This window comes from Physella acuta, unplaced genomic scaffold (assembly GCF_028476545.2).
Source record: "Physella acuta isolate Inbredline_101_S28 unplaced genomic scaffold, ASM2847654v3 ptg000201l, whole genome shotgun sequence".
In the NCBI taxonomy this organism is placed as follows: domain Eukaryota; kingdom Metazoa; phylum Mollusca; class Gastropoda; family Physidae; genus Physella; species Physella acuta.
In genome coordinates, this window is record NW_026731720.1 from 550,938 (window position 1) to 566,934 (window position 15,997).

General features: G+C 41.6%; 1 protein-coding gene across 1 annotated transcript; it reads right to left on the reverse strand.

The window, feature by feature from the left end:
• Window positions 1–858: 858 nt before the first annotated feature.
• Window positions 859–12,811, reverse strand: LOC131937168 (uncharacterized). The gene is made up of 2 exons (XM_059294376.1): window positions 12,673–12,811; window positions 859–4,717 (listed from the first exon to the last, which is right to left on the reverse strand). The coding sequence occupies exon 2, from the start codon at window positions 4,706–4,708 to the stop codon at window positions 1,106–1,108; it is 3,603 nt and encodes a 1,200-aa protein (XP_059150359.1). The 5' UTR covers window positions 4,709–4,717; window positions 12,673–12,811; the 3' UTR covers window positions 859–1,105.
• Window positions 12,812–15,997: the final 3,186 nt, after the last annotated feature.

Below are 15,997 nucleotides of genomic sequence, written 5' to 3' on the forward strand. Positions count from 1 at the left end.
AAGGTTGAAGGGGATGGAAATGGAACATTTGAGGGGGGTGGGGTGCAAATCGAAAATTTGAGGGGGGGGGGGGGTGGGTGCAAATCGAAAATTTGAGGGGGGTGCAAATCGAAAGTTTGAGGGGGGAGGGGGTGTAAATCAAAAGATTTGTCCCCGGGTGACGGGAAGGGTCGCTACGCCTCTGGAAGGAGTTTCTCGATTTAAAATAGGTGGTGCCCGCCACCCTACCGATATTTTAGAATGTGCTCTAGAGTAAAAAAAGGTTGGGAACCCCTGCTGTAGAGAGATGCCCGAAAGAAACTCAGTTCAGTCCCTTTATAAATCATTACAGTCTTTTACAGATACTTATTTTACATTCACATCCAAAATCATCTGATTGACGGATATTTTAAAATCTTATTTGGTCCTATTTCATTTTTTTAAAAAAATTAATCGTGGAGTTAATTAAAGAAGTTAAACTTACGATTCATACTCGTTCTAAACTGTAACTAATTTCTGTAATGAAACTGCTTACATTTTAAAATGTACAAACTGTTAATAATAATTATTTTTTTTACTAAAAATGTCTTGCATGATCTAGAAATAAAGGACAATGAGAGTCTGAAATTTATGTTTACTACAGTATTACCTATAGCCGACTAATGGCGAACTACCAAAAATGTTTGCAAGTTTTAGTTTTAGAAATAGTTTTCTTGCTTGAAATTAAAATTTAGTTATATATATATATATATATATATATATATATATATATATATATATATATATATATATATATATATAAAGCCCCTTTTTTATCGGCCTACATAATATATTATGTGACTACAATTTGAAAAAAAATTACAATTCAAACAGTTAAAAGTAAATATGTTTTTAATTTTGAAATTTTTTTGTTAGTAGGTAATAAAATTACAAAACTTAATATTTGTTAAACTCTTTTCCTGGACCTTTTTCTTTTGCTTTTGGTCTTTAGCCTTTTTTCTGGACATATAAACCAGCCATCTGAAAACACTATGTTAAAGTATATTATATTGTTAAGATAACGTTTATATTACATACACACTGTTAAAATATAAAAAAAATATTGCAAAATTAATTTAAAACCGGTTTAAACAAACACCTGTGCCAATGTTAGAGTTAAAAGGAGAAGTGTGGCAAATACTCGAGTGCCACAGCAGGCGGCAGTTTTCAAAGTTTTGTATTCCGCGTCCGTACATCCACCGGATGTTAGGCAGACTTGGGCCGTGACCTGGTCTTTAAAGTTCATGACGTCACAGTACTTCTCACTGCGGATCAAAGCAAAAGGGTAGTAGGTGGAGTAGGTGCATTGTTCCATGGCCACCTGGCAGGTCATGGTGCTGGAGACGATGGCATCGGAGAACGTAGCCGGCTGTTCACTGATGCATGACGCGTTTTTTATCCGATCGATCTCGTCGCTCGTGCAAGCGTACTGTAGACATGTCCGTGTTGTTGCCCCGCCAGGTCCGAGGTTCAAAAGCTTGCAGTATTGTTCTTGTTGCTTGAGCACCGTGGCCACGGGGGAGTAGAACACGCAGGTCAGGATCTGTTGCTGGCAGCTGTCATTGCTCTGGCTGATGGCGTTGTACACAGACGTCTTCACGGGGCTTGAGGTCAGCCGGTCGGAAGCCTCCGGACCGCAGGCTTCATTCTTCATGGCCGTGAACTCTTCGTCCGTGCAGAGCCCAAACTTGACCAGGCATTGGTAGGCCGTGACGTCATCCTTTGACATGGTGAGTAGCTTGCACCAGCCGATGTTTGTGTTCTCCAGTTGGACGCCCGACAGGGTGATGCACTCCCTGATGGTGTAGCTGCAGGGCTTAGAGACGGCTGCTACTTGTGAGCCCGCGCATGCCGAGGAGTTGAGGCTGGCCATATCCGCGAAGGTGCAGCCATGTTCTATCAAGCAAACGTATGCGGGAACCTGGTCTTTGTAGTTGATGACTTCACAATATTTCTCACTGCGGATTAAAGCAAATGCAAAGTATGTCGAGTACGTACAGAACTCCATCGCGTCTTGGCACTTCTTTGAGGTGCTGAATATTGTGTTAGAGAAAGGCATGGACTGCGGCGAGGCGCATGCTGACCTGTTGAGTTGGTCGATCTCTGGCTTGGAGCACATGTTGCTCAGACATTCAGAAGTTGTGCTGCCGCCTGCGCCGAGGTTCAACAGCTTACAGTACTGTTCCTGTTGTTTTAAAACTGTCGCCACACTGGATCTAAAAACACACGTAATAATCTGTCGTTGGCAGTTTTCAGACGTCGATGTGACTGTCTTGTAGACGGATTTCTTCAGTTCTGTAGACACGATGAGAGGTGCGTAGTTCTGGCGACATTTCTCGTTCCTCAGTTGGATGAACTCCTCGCCCGTACAGAGGCCGAACCTGACCAGACATTGGTAGGCCGAGACGCCGTCTTTAATCATGGCCAGAAGACTGCACCATTCCGCGTCACTACTCACGCTCTCCAGTCCCACCAGGTCTAGGCAGGCCTCCACCGTGTACATGCACGCTTTAGAAATGTACGACCCAATGCAGGCCGCCGATTCTAACTGTTTGAATTCATTTTCTGTACATCCTTGCTCAGTCAAGCATTGTTGAGTTGTTATTTTATCTTTAAAATGCATTACATTGCAGTACTGTTCGCTTCTGATAAGAGCAAACGCCATGTATGTGGAATAGGCGCAGTTCTCAATTCCTAACTGGCAAGCCTGTGATGTAGACACGATGGCGTTAGACAATGGCCGGGACTGGGTGGTGGAGCAGGCTGTAGTGTTGATGGCTGACATCTCCGTGCTGGAGCATCCTTGACTCAGACAGACGAATGTGCTGGAGGCGCGGACGCCCAGGTTCATCAGCTTGCAGTACTGCTCCTGCTGCTTCAAGATCGTGGCTATACTGGAGCCGAAGATGCACCAGATCACGCGCTGAACGCACGAGTCATTGGCCGAGTTGATGGAGGTGTACACTGAATTTTTCAGCGCACTCGACATCAGCTGTGCGGGAATTTTTTGATTGCACGCGCCAGCCTTAAGAGCTACAAATTCCTCGTCGGTACACAGACCGAACTTGACCAAACACTGGTAGGCTGTGACTCCATCCTTGGACATGTCGAACATCGCGCACCACTCTCGATCTGAGTCGATGGACTGGACGCCGGACAGTTGTATGCAGCTGTCAATCGTGTACATGCAAGCTTTAGACGTGTTGGCAAACCTTGAGCCAGTGCAGGCATACGTTTCCAGGGTTTGGAACTCTACAGCTGTGCAGCCTGCGCGAGTTAAACAAGCGGAGGTATTTGTTACATCTTGATAATGCATGACGCTGCAATACTGCTCACTTCGAATTAGGGCAAAAGCATAGTAGGTGGAGTAGGTGCATGTCTCTATAGCTGCATGACAATTTTGTGAGAGAGCAAACAAGGCGTCAGATAAAGGACGAAACTGTGGTGTCGAGCAGGCAGTGGTGTTGAGGCTGGATATTTCAGTATTTCCACAGCCTTGAGCCAAACATTTAGCGGACGTCTGCCCGTTGATGTCCATGTTCATCATCTTACAAAATTGTTCCTGCTGCTTAAAAACCGTAGCGATGCTCGATTGAAAGACACAGGTCAGTACATGTTGTTGGCATGTGTCGCTTGTCGTTGCCAGTGTCCGATACACAGACAGCTTTAGTGCAGTTGACGGCTGCTGGGGCGCTGAGTTCTGGCTGCACGCCCGGTTCTTGAGGGCGACGTACTCCTCGTGGGTACAGAACCCCAGCTGGACCAGGCACTGGTGCGCCGTGACGCCGTCTTTAGACATGTCCAGGACCTGGCACAACATCTCCAGGCTAGGGATGGACTGGATCCCAGACAACTGAAGGCACAGGTTAACCGTGTAGTCGCAAGCTCTGGAGACTCCTCCCGTGAAGGAGTTGTTGCAGGCTGCCGTTTTTATATTGTTGAACTCACTGTCTGTGCACCCACGATCCTTCAAACATTGGTAGGTTGTTTGTGTTTCTTTAAGGTTCATCACATTACAATACTGCTCACTTCTAATTAAAGCAAAGGCAGCTAATGACGAATATGTGCAAACCTCAATTCCGTCCTGACAGGCCTGTGTTGATTCAACTATAGCTTTAGACAATGGTTTGGACTGAGACGACTCGTTATTGCAGGCAGCTGCTGTCAGGCTAGAGATTTCTGTGATGGTGCAATCTGGCTTCAGGCAAGTTGTCGTAACTTTACCACTGATGCCCAGGTTCATCAGTTTACAGAACTGCTCTTGTTGTTTCAGTACAGTAGCCACGCTCGATAACATCACACACGAAACGATTTTTTGTTGGCAGGATGTTGTGGTTGATTTGATTGCACCGGTAACACGTTTTTTCAGATCGCTGGACTTGATCTGGACAGCAGACGTCTGGTTGCAGGCGGCATTCTTCAGAGCCACCATTTCTTCGTCCGTGCAAAACCCGAACCGGACCAGGCACTGGTATGACGTCACACCGTCTTTGGTGATGGCGAAAAGCTGGCACCACGTGGCGTCGGTGGTCGGTCGCGTGACGTTAGCCAGAACAACACACTGGTCAACTGTGTAGCTGCAGGACTTTGTCACAGACCCCAGGACTGTGTTGAAATTTGCGGACGTGTGAGCGGTGAAGCAGGTCAGCCAAAACAGGGCCACACACACACGGAGCTTGTGGTTCCACATCGTGTTTCTCTACAGAAATAAAAGAAAATAATTTCAAGGTTTTTACTTTATTTAAGTTTAATTAAGAAACACACATCTTAAAACAGTAAGTAATCATGAAACATGACAGTCTCAGGCAGAGTTTCTTCCAGGCATCTCTTGGGGGGGGGGGGGGGGCAAAGCCCCTCCGAAAAATTTCTACCGCCCCCCCCGAACGAAATGAAATTTATATAGAAAATATATACTTTTAACAGTGTCCGCCCCGCCCCCCCCCCCCCCGAAGAAAGTCTACCGCCCAAAAATAATAATTTCAAGTGCCCCCCCCCCCCCCCTCGAGAAAAAAGTCTGGAAGAAACACTGGTCTCAGGGATACAAAATAGATAGGGTTATAGGTGAGAGCATGTGGCTCTTTTGATGCCAGGATGCGGCTCGCCAGTTCCATAATAATTAAATTATTTCGTTTTCATAACTCATCAAAATACATACTATTTAAAAAAAAAAACTTGAAACAGGATTAAAACACTAATAATCGGTGTAGTAAAGCATGTCTAAGGCGGAAAAAAAAGCATTTTACAAAATGTAATGAAACCTTGACCCACATGTAATGGCAAAAATGTCCCAAACCAGCCTCTGTCCATTTGTTGAACCAAAATGCCTTAAACCCAATGTATTTTATATACTTACTCACTAAATTAGCTATTCATTTACTGTACATCAATGTAACTACCTTGTAAATACCGACCAAAACGGTGGGGGATGTTACTGTATTTGTTTTAAAATTAAAAATAAAAGTATTTTTTAAAAAACTCGGTGTTGTAAAGCGTATACAGACAGCTGACAGCTGCTTGGGCACAAGGCCCAACTCCACAACTGTGGCCAGCCCCGTGGCTCTCAGTGGCTCTTTAAAAAATGAGAAATTTTGTAAATTGGAACTTTTGGCTCATCCGTCTCAAAAGGTTGCTTACCCCTGGGTTAGGCTTATCAAGACAAAATATCTGGATCAAGACATAGTTGTTCTACTAGAAACTATATAGCTAGCGCATTTGGCACTGGAACGAACTGACCGGTCACGTGAGACGGTCAGCTGACCATTGAAGTGTCAGATGGGAGATATATAGCGTTAGCAGTTGACCATTGGAGCGTGTAGTAAGCAGTTGTAGTTAGAGTAGAGATCGAGTATTGTTAGGAGATAGTTGAGAACACTAGAAGTAGTGTGTAGTCAAGTACAATAGGCGATTCATATTAGTACACGTAAATAAACCATAATCCATCTCAATACGGAGTCGTGTTTGATTTCTCACACTCTGTCAGGCTGCAGAAGGATCGATACTGGAGCTAGAATATTTTGTTCATTACGGAACATATATAGATATATATCTTTTAATGTAATAACATGACCCCCCCCCCCCCCACACACACACTTGGCCAGTCACAGCTGACTGCTCCACTATAACGTTACCTGACTAGCTATTGACTGATCAACTGTTACGTTACCAATCACTGCTCCACTGTAACATTACCTGGCCCTTCGCAGTTTACAACTCCAGTGAGACCAAATTTGCAATTTAAACCAAATTCCTATTTAGCATTTTAAACCACACCCGACAAAGACTGACACACATGCCATTGACGTGTGTCCTGAATTAAAAAAAATCGACTGCAATAACATGTGACTCGCTGCAACAATCATTAAAAGACTTTATTTGACAGCTGCCAGTTTGGGCAACATTAAACTGCAACCACCTTCCCCCACTCCTCCACAACATTAATAAACTGGACCCCCCCACACACACACATACACACCCTCCACCCTCGCACACAATTACTAACCGCAAGAGGACTTAAATATTTAAAAATGAAAATAAAAACTACTGGTGATTTATTTTATGGGCAGTCGTTAAGTTGAGATAGACCCACGCCTTAATTGTGTTAGCTAGCACATGTAGGAGTTGAACCACCTTTTAGCGTCCTGTTAGCTAGCATATGTATGAGTTGAACCACCTTTTAGCGTCCTGTTAGCTAGCATATGTAGGAGTTGAACCACTCTTTAGCGTCCTGTTAGCTAGCATATGTAGGAGTTAAACCACCATATAGCGTCCTGTTAGCTAGCATATGTAGGAGTTGAACCACCTTTTAGCGTCATGTTAGCTAGCATGAGTTGAACCACCTTTTAGCACCCTGTTAGCTAGCATGAGTTGAACCACCTTTTAGCACCCTGTTAGCTAGCATATGTATGAGTTGAACCACCTTTTAGCGTCTTGTTAGCTAGTATATGTAGGAGTTGAACAAACTTTAAGTGTCCTATTAGCTAGCATATGTAGGAGTTGAACCACTTTTTAGCGTCCTGTTAGCTAACATATGTATGAGTTGAACAAACTTTAAGCGTCCTATTAGCTAGCATATGTATGAGTTGAACAAACTTTAAGCGTCCTATTAGCTAGCATATGTATGAGTTGAACAAACTTTAAGCGTCCTATTAGCTAGCATATGTATGAACCACATTAAGGGACTTCTTAACTAGACTAACTGATCTCTTGAAACAATTATAAAGAAACTGGAATCGACTAAATATAACAGTTAAAAATCTTTTCTATTCCTCATAACTTGACACGATTCTATCTGGCCTATTTAACCACACTGTCGACACTTATCTCTGCCCAGATAACACAGTTATGTTCCTCATTATGTGGCTTTCTCTTGACGTTAATGGCATATCAATTTTTACCATTTTTATACCTCTCAACCTAACCGAATGCAACGGTTTTACTGAGATCTGCTCTCAAGGGCGATAACAATCGGTGCAATCTCTATGTTAAAGTGTCCATGGGTATCTGACAATACGACCTGAACACATATCTCTGGAGAGTGGAGAGAATTATAAAAATCTGAACAGTGAGAGACCGTACGTATCAGTTCACTCTCTCATCAATCATGTCATTTAAGATCCTTAGACCTAGTGTCTTATAACAAACTTTAATTGCATGTAGATCTATCACATCATTTTTATGCATCATTAAAAACTTTCAAGCTGTTTTTTTACCCTCGTGATATCAGCAGTAGCGAAGTAGTAAGTCAATAGTAAAGCAGTTGTAAATCACTAGAAGAAAAGTAGCAAGTCACCAATAGAACAATAGTAGGTCTCATTTCAAGAGCTACTGTGTTTTAGATTAGATAGCTACATAGCGCTGTAATGTGTCACCACTTTTTCAATGGCGCCATCCCCCGCCCAACATGTCACAGTCAATGTATCACCACTGTCTAATTGTATCACCATTTTTTCAATAGTGCCACTCCCCCCTCTCCAACATGTCACAGTCAATGTATCACCACTGTCTAATTGTATCACCACATTCTGAATGGTGACATCTTTCCTCCAACCGTGTCACAATCCATGTGTCACCACTCAGTCCGTCCTGTCACCACATATTAAAACGTCTCACCACTCCCTACCACAATGGTGACATTCAATTAAAAAATTATATTAAAGATAGTTTTAAACCAAGACAATAAATGTTCTTCAACACAGAAGAGTTTCAACAATAAACGTGTCATCACAGATACCCAATGCTTGTGTCACGTGATCCATGAGTTATTTATAGAATTTTTAATGCACTGATTCACGCTTTAGTGTTAGGTTAAGATTTCAAATTTGACGTGTGAACCTTCCCCTCTCCCTGACCTTTACCCTTGCGGGTTTTACGTCTAGTGGAGAGTTCTAGTACTTAAAGCTATCTGCTGCTTATATAGTTTTGGCGATCAGAATTTAAAACAACACAGCCAGTGTTTCTTCCAGACTTTTTTCTCCGGGGGGGGCACTTGAAATTTTCGGGGGGGCGGTAAACTTTCTTCGGGGGGGCGGACACTGTTAAAAGTATATATTTTCTATATAAATGATATAAATTTCATTTCGTTCGGGGGGGCGGTAAAAATTTTTCGGGGGGGCTTCGCCCCCCCGAAGAGATGCCTGGAAGAAACTCTGAACACAGCCTGTTCCGTTCCTTTGTTTAATATAAGACGTCATTAAATCTCTCTAAAACTTGTTACTAGTACATACTTCATGTTTTTTTTCTATACATTTTTAGTCTTTATAGTATTAATTTTATGTAGGTCTTGGTAGAGGAAAGTTGAAGAGGATGAAAAAAAATAATCTTCTGTTTCTTTCTTAATTTAATATTTAACTACAGGTGCGCGTCTGTTAAATATTTATTTTCATGAGGAATTTTGGTAGTTGCTTTGTTAGCCATATCACACCTCTTTCTAAGTGGAGCACGGTAATAAAAGCTTCAACTTTCGATTTTGTTGACCTATGCCCTACATTAGGGATCGTTGTTGGTGGAACTTAAAAGGTAGCGTGTAGGCCTTAACAGCATAATACATTTTAAACTAATAGGCCTATACAGTATGATACATTTCTAAACCGATAGGCCTATACAGTATGATATATTTTAAACTGATAGGCCATGCAGCATGATACATTTCTAAACATATAGGCCTATACAGTATAATACATTTCTAACCGGATAGGCTTATACAGTATGATACATGTCTAAACGGATAGGCCTATACAGTATGATACATTTCTAAACGGATAGGCCTATACAGTATAATACATTTCTAAACTAATAGGCCTATACAGTATGATACATTTCTAAACTGATAGGCCTTACAGTATGATACATTTCTAAACTGATAGGCCTATACGGTATGATACATTTCTAAACTGATAGGCCTATACAGTATGATACATATCTAAACTGATAGGCCTATACAGTAAGGTACATTTCTAAACTGATAGGCCAATACAGTATGATATATTTCTAAACTGATAGGCCTATGCAGTATGGTACATTTCTAAACTGAAAGGACATTGAATACGACAGGGTGACATTCATGTGACGAGTGTATAGACTTTGATTGTCCCGGAAATAAGAAACGTGTGTGTATGTGTGTTTGCATGTTTTCAGTGTGCGTGTGTGTGTGTTGTCACTGTGTCTGAAATGAACATCATCAACGAATTGATAACTGTCTTGTTGTGATAGCTGTCTTGTGACAGTTATAGCTGTCTTGTTTTGGTAGGAGCTGTCTTGTGACTGCGATGTCTTATGACTTCTGTATTTTTACATTTAGTACTGTTTTCTGACAGTCAACGCTGTCTGGAGACAGAGCTGTCTTGTTACAGTAAGTCCAGTCTTGTGACAGTTAGTGCTGTCTTGTGACAGTTAGTTCTGTCTTGTGACAGTTAGTGCTGTCTTGTTACAGTACGTTTAGTTTAGTGATAGTGCTGTCTGACAGTTAGTGCTGTTTTGTGACAGTGTTGTCTTGTGACAGTAAGTGCTGTCTTGTGAAGTTAGTAATGTTTTATGACAGCTAGTGCTGTCTTGTGAAGTTAGTGATGTTTTATGACAGCTAGTGCTGTCTTGTGAAGTTAGTGATGTTTTATGACAGCTAGTGCTGTCTTGTGAAGTTAGTGATGTTTTATGACAGCTAGTGCTTTCTTGTGAAGTTAGTGATGTTTTATGACAGCTAGTGCTGTCTTGTGAAGTTAGTGATGTTTTATGACAGCTAGTGCTGTCTTGTGAAGTTAGTGATGTTTTATGACAGCTAGTGCTGTCTTGTGAAGTTAGTGATGTTTTATGACAGCTAGTGCTTTCTTGTGAAGTTAGTGATGTTTTATGACAGCTAGTGCTGTCTTGTGAAGCTAGTGATGTTTTATGACAGCTAGTGCTGTCTTGTGAAGTTAGTGATGTTTTATGACAGTTAGTGCTGTCTTGTGACAGTTACTGCTATGAGTCTTGTGAGACTCGCCTCTGTACAAAGACCAACAATAAAACACGAACCTACGCCCAGAGGCGTAGCGAGGGCGGGGGGGGGGGGGGGGGGGGGGGCGGGGGGGGGGAGGGGGGGGGTGCGGACCGCACCGGGTGACACCATTTAGGGGGGTGACACCAAGGCAAAAAATTGCAAAATATATGGAGAAAAATGATAATTCCACTTAATTAAGTGATTAATTCGAGTATTAAATAGTGTTTTAAGAGTCGCAAATCGAAAGTTTGAGGAGGGGGGGGGGGGGGGGGTGCAAATAGAAAGTTTGAAGGGGTGGGGGTGCAAAATGAAAGTTTGAGGGGGGGGGGGGTTGCAAAACAAAAATTGAAAGTTTGTACTGCCTACGCCTAATATTATTCCTTCCTTTCGCATGAAAGCCTAGATTCCCGATGTGTGTAACAATGCCTGCTTTATTATTGCCAGTTCTGATAAATAGGCCTGAGTATCACTGCCTAAGATACCAATCCCTTTTGTTTTGTTTGAAGTAAGCTATGTACCCGTGTTTGAAAGTAAGCCATGTACCCGTGTTTAAAGTAAGACTTGTACCTGTGTTTGAACGTAAGCTATGTACCCGTGCTATATGCGTTTGTGTGAGTAAAGTGCTTTTTATGTGTACATAGGCGTCGCGGGGCGGTGAGTGGGGGGTGTACACCACACCTGTTTACACCATTGGGGGGGGGGGGGGTGACACAATGGCGAAAGTTGCTGCCAGTTCAATTAATGAATAGAGTTAATCCATCTTTATCAGAGGCGTAGCGAGGATGGGGCGGGGGTGAGAAACGCACCGGGTGACAACATTTATGGGTGGGGTGACACCATGGCAAAAAATTGCATCGCCAGTTGTAATAATGATTAATTATGCGGCATATATTTAAATTATACTTTTATGCCTATGTAGCCCGACACACACACACACACACATATATATATATATATTGTTTGTGGGGGGGGGGGGGGATGACACCACGTAGTACCGTACCGGGTGACACACGACCTAGCGACTCCACTCACCTATAGTAATAACTGACTATAGACAAATATCTTTACTATTAACTGTGCATACTTTAAAACTATAACCCGAGGGTGGGGAGACGAGGGGGGGGGGGGAGAGAGAGAGAGACGGGAGAGTGTAAGACCAACTACAAACTTTACAGAGGAGAAATTGTTTTGTTGAGTATTTTGTATAACTGATAAGCCAACCAACGACCGGGAAGGGGTGACACCGAAATCTAATAATTTGGGATGAAAACGATGCCTCTTCCACATGAATTAATGTGCGCACAAATTGACGCCATTAGGAAAACTGGGAGGGGTGACACCAATTGCAACTATATATATAAATATATAGGCCTATGTAGATCTTATATATATATATATATATATATATATATATATATATATATATATATATATATATATATATATATATATATATATATATATATATATATATATATATATACTATATTTTTACTGGGGGGGTGACACCATGAGGTGCCGCACCGGGTGACACACGACCTAGCCACGCCACTGTGTAAGCGTGTGTGTATACCACCATGTCTATGAATGTGCGTGAGTTTGTGTGTTTGCTTGTGTGAGTTAAAGAGGTGTGTAGAAAAACATAGAGAGATAGACTGTGATGACGATATTACCTGTCGTCTATCTATGCCATGTTGACCGTTGTTGAGGACTTTACATAGGTGTTTTATGTTGCTTGATCTGTAGTTTGATAGGTTTTTTTTCTAATCTTATTGTTAAAATGTAATTACTTTTACCTGATTTTTATGATTGTTCAATCCCTTCATTAGTCAACAGGAACATATATTCTCGACTAAAAAATACATTTTGTTTTAACAGAGGAAGGTTGGGCAGGTTTAGTTTGTTACAAGTCAAGTGTTTCTCAAGGTTTGGATTTGATGCAAACACTCACCCTAACCCTAACATACTTGACTACAAGTACATGTTAGAAAGTCTTACATAATACTTAAAATCTGACCACAAACTACCGCAGTATCCGTTTGCTAGGCCACATGCCGGTGTTGTATTCCCTTTCTTCTTTCTTACAAACGCACCAAGTTGACTATTTAATGACAACATGTTTTTAAAAGTTTCACAAACAGTAGTGTTTAGAGCCTTAAATATGAAAAAAAAAATGCATTTACCTTTAGCGCCGCGCGGTACTGTCTCAGTGTATCAATAACTCGACCACCCTTATCACATTGGGGACTTTCGTGGAATCACAAGTTTCAGTTTGATCCTGGCTGGCCATTGGTTACTTCGGTGACCTACATTCAACTCCAGGGTGCCGTGTGTGTGTGTGTGTGTGTGTGTGTGTGTGTGTGTGTGTGTGTGTGTGTGCGCGCTTTGTCACACCTGGTTAGGTTTAAAAAAAAAGGCAATGTGGTCTTTGTGGAAATCAACACCGTGTGGAATTCTTGTGTTAGGCTGGAGCCACAGCTTGGCCTCGGAGACAGGTAAACTTGTTGTCACGTGACACATTCAAGTGCAAAGGTTAGATGTGTCTTCTCATTTAGCAGTCACGCTAAAAAAATGGCCTGTTTATTGATTATGAGATTTGTTTCAGCTAAATCGATCTACCAACTGTAGCAAAGCCCCCCCCCCCCCCACACACACACACCTATCCACGTCGTCTGTATATAGCAGTGCTCGATTGATTAGACAATACGCTGTTCTGATCAGCGAGCAGTGTTTCTTCCAGACGTTTTTCTCCGGGGGGGGGGGGGGGGCACTTGAAATTTTCGGGGGGGGGGGGGGCGGTAGACTTTCTTCAGGGGGGGGGGGGGGGGGGGCGGACACTGTTAAAAGTATATATTTTCTATATATATTATATAAATTTCATTTAATTCGGGGGGGGGGGGTAAAATCCCCCCCCCCCGCAGAGATGCCTGGAAGAAACTCTGTCAGCGAGTGGATCAATTATCGATGTATCCCACCCAATCGGTGATTGTACACAGTGTTCGATAAAAGAGCTAAAAGCTGCCCTGTCAAATCTATGCACCAGCATATGATGTTCCAGTGCCTCTCAGCTAGACGAATAGAGATCAAAACACTTGAACTGATTTTGTTCACCTTCGGCACACATCTTAATCAGATTGCTTTACATTGCCACTCTTAAATTTACTGCCTTCTAAAATTGATTTTTTTAAAAAAATTATACATATTTAATAAAAATAAAGTTCATCTTTCAGACATTATGATTTATAAAGCAGACGAAGTAGAGTTCTAAGGTTTCTTGATCTCAGCATATGATGGGGTGGTGTGATCAGAACTATACCCAACCGTCCTTATTGTCCCTAACGTAAGGTTTCTTGATCTCAGCATATGATGGGGTGGTGTGATCAGAACTATACCCAACCGTCCTTATTGTCCCTAACGTAAGTCGGCTGGGTTAACCAGGAACCTTCTCCTGTTTCAAGTCCATACCGAGATCCTAACTCGAGACCTTGGACTAGAATTTGGTAGCGTGGGGTGGGAGGGGCTACATTCTTTGAGAAATTCTATAAGCTCGCGTCCCCAAAAAGACTGAGGTGAAACCTATTGAGAATTTAGATTAGCTACGTCTAGTACGATTTGCCCAGTTTGTCTGGGTATATTAGACGCGATTAGCCAGTTTATCTGGGCATAATAGACTGCGATTAGCCAGTTTATCTGGGCATAATAGACTGCGATTAGCCAGTTTTTCTGGGTACAATAGTCTGCGATTAGCCAGTTTTTCTGGGTACAATATTCTGCGATTAGCCATAGTTTATTTGGGTACAATATACTGCGATTAGCAAAATTTCAAGCTGTTTCAGTTTTACTTTCTAGGAAACAAAAGCGACGCCTGACCCTGACCTAGTTCACAGTGTTATGCCGCATGTGTTGTGGTCGTTTATTGAATGCATTAGGCCAGCCGAGTGTATCTGTCTATCAAGGTGAAAAGACGGAGGTAGTTTATTATAAGGTTTTATATACAGCCTGTTTTTTTTCCCAATAGTGGTAAAAGAAATGCCCCGTCAAGGGGGGGGGGGGGGGGGGGGGCTACGCTGTGTGTTTATGTAGATCACGTGATTTGTCACGTGGTGAGAAAAGATTTTGTAGTTTTATTTAAAATTTAATTCAATTAATTAAGCCTCCCTTTTAGTCGATTTTAAGTGAATAATCATTAAAAGTCTCAAACTTTAAAATAAATATTCAAATCCTGACGGACATTTTGTGAATTATATTGTATCCATAATGGGGGGGGGGGGGGGGGGTTAAACGAATCGAATACCTAGCTTAAAGAAGATCGATATTCAACGTTCAAGCGAATTAGATTCAACGTAACAGGGACTTTGTTAAAACAAACTAGATTCAACTTAAATGCCAGTGTTTCTTTCAGACATTTTTCTCGGGGGCGGACGGCGGACACTGGTTGAAGTACACATTTCTATAAAAAATAATATATTTTAAAAATTCAGTAAGGAGGGAAGTAAATGGGGGGGGGGGGAGTGTGTCTGCAAATAATTCTTCTCGCATCATATTTGTTGCACATTGATCCGTTTCAGTAGCGGATTAAGGGGAGGGGGAGGGGGGCTGAGGGGACTACAGTCAGGGGCCCTCAATTTTTAGGGGCCCCCAAATTTACTCCTGAATTGTTGGTTTTCAACATAAAAACTAAAGTTTCAATGTCTGCATCACAAGATTCAATTTCTTTCAAAATATCTAACACGTGCACACACGTAATTATAATAATAAATACGAGATGTCATAGCCTCACACTCAAGCATTGCTTATAGCCGACGCTCCCTAAAATAACACCCTCCGGACCAGCGATCGCTTATGTCAATAAAATGAGTTGGTTTTGATTTTGATTTTAACGTTAAATAGCAGCCGAATTCTATATATATATATATATATATATATATATTTATATATATTATTTCTCAGTTTCTCCGTTTCAGAATACTACATAACTTAATTGCAAATATAAACACATAGTGCTCACAGTCTAGCCCGGGGCGTTAAATCGCACCCGGCCGGGGGCGCAGGCGGAACCGCCTAATTCAAATTAGTAAATGACTATAATACCCCAACTTATCCATAAAATAAACAAAAGGCAATATTAAAAATATCCGTGTTTTACTTACCACGGTGCATTTTATTAATCCATGCTAATTATAATATTCTAACAATATTGCCTTCTTGCACGTCCGCAGAATTTGCATTCACATATTTTTAATTAGTGAGTTGAATTTCTGTTTAAATTACCTCCCCTGGCAAAATTATAAAAGATTTTAATTAATTAGTTTTTTTTACCTTACTCTTATTAAAATGTATCCAATTTTTCCAGTAATCTAAACGAAAGTATTATTTGACATTGATTCGTTTATATTTTAGCAATGTGCGTTTATTGAATATTTCATTCACGTTATGCGAAAGAGTAAATACAGTGCCAACTATACACACAATTTTAGTGGTTATATAAACAAACCCAACTATACTATA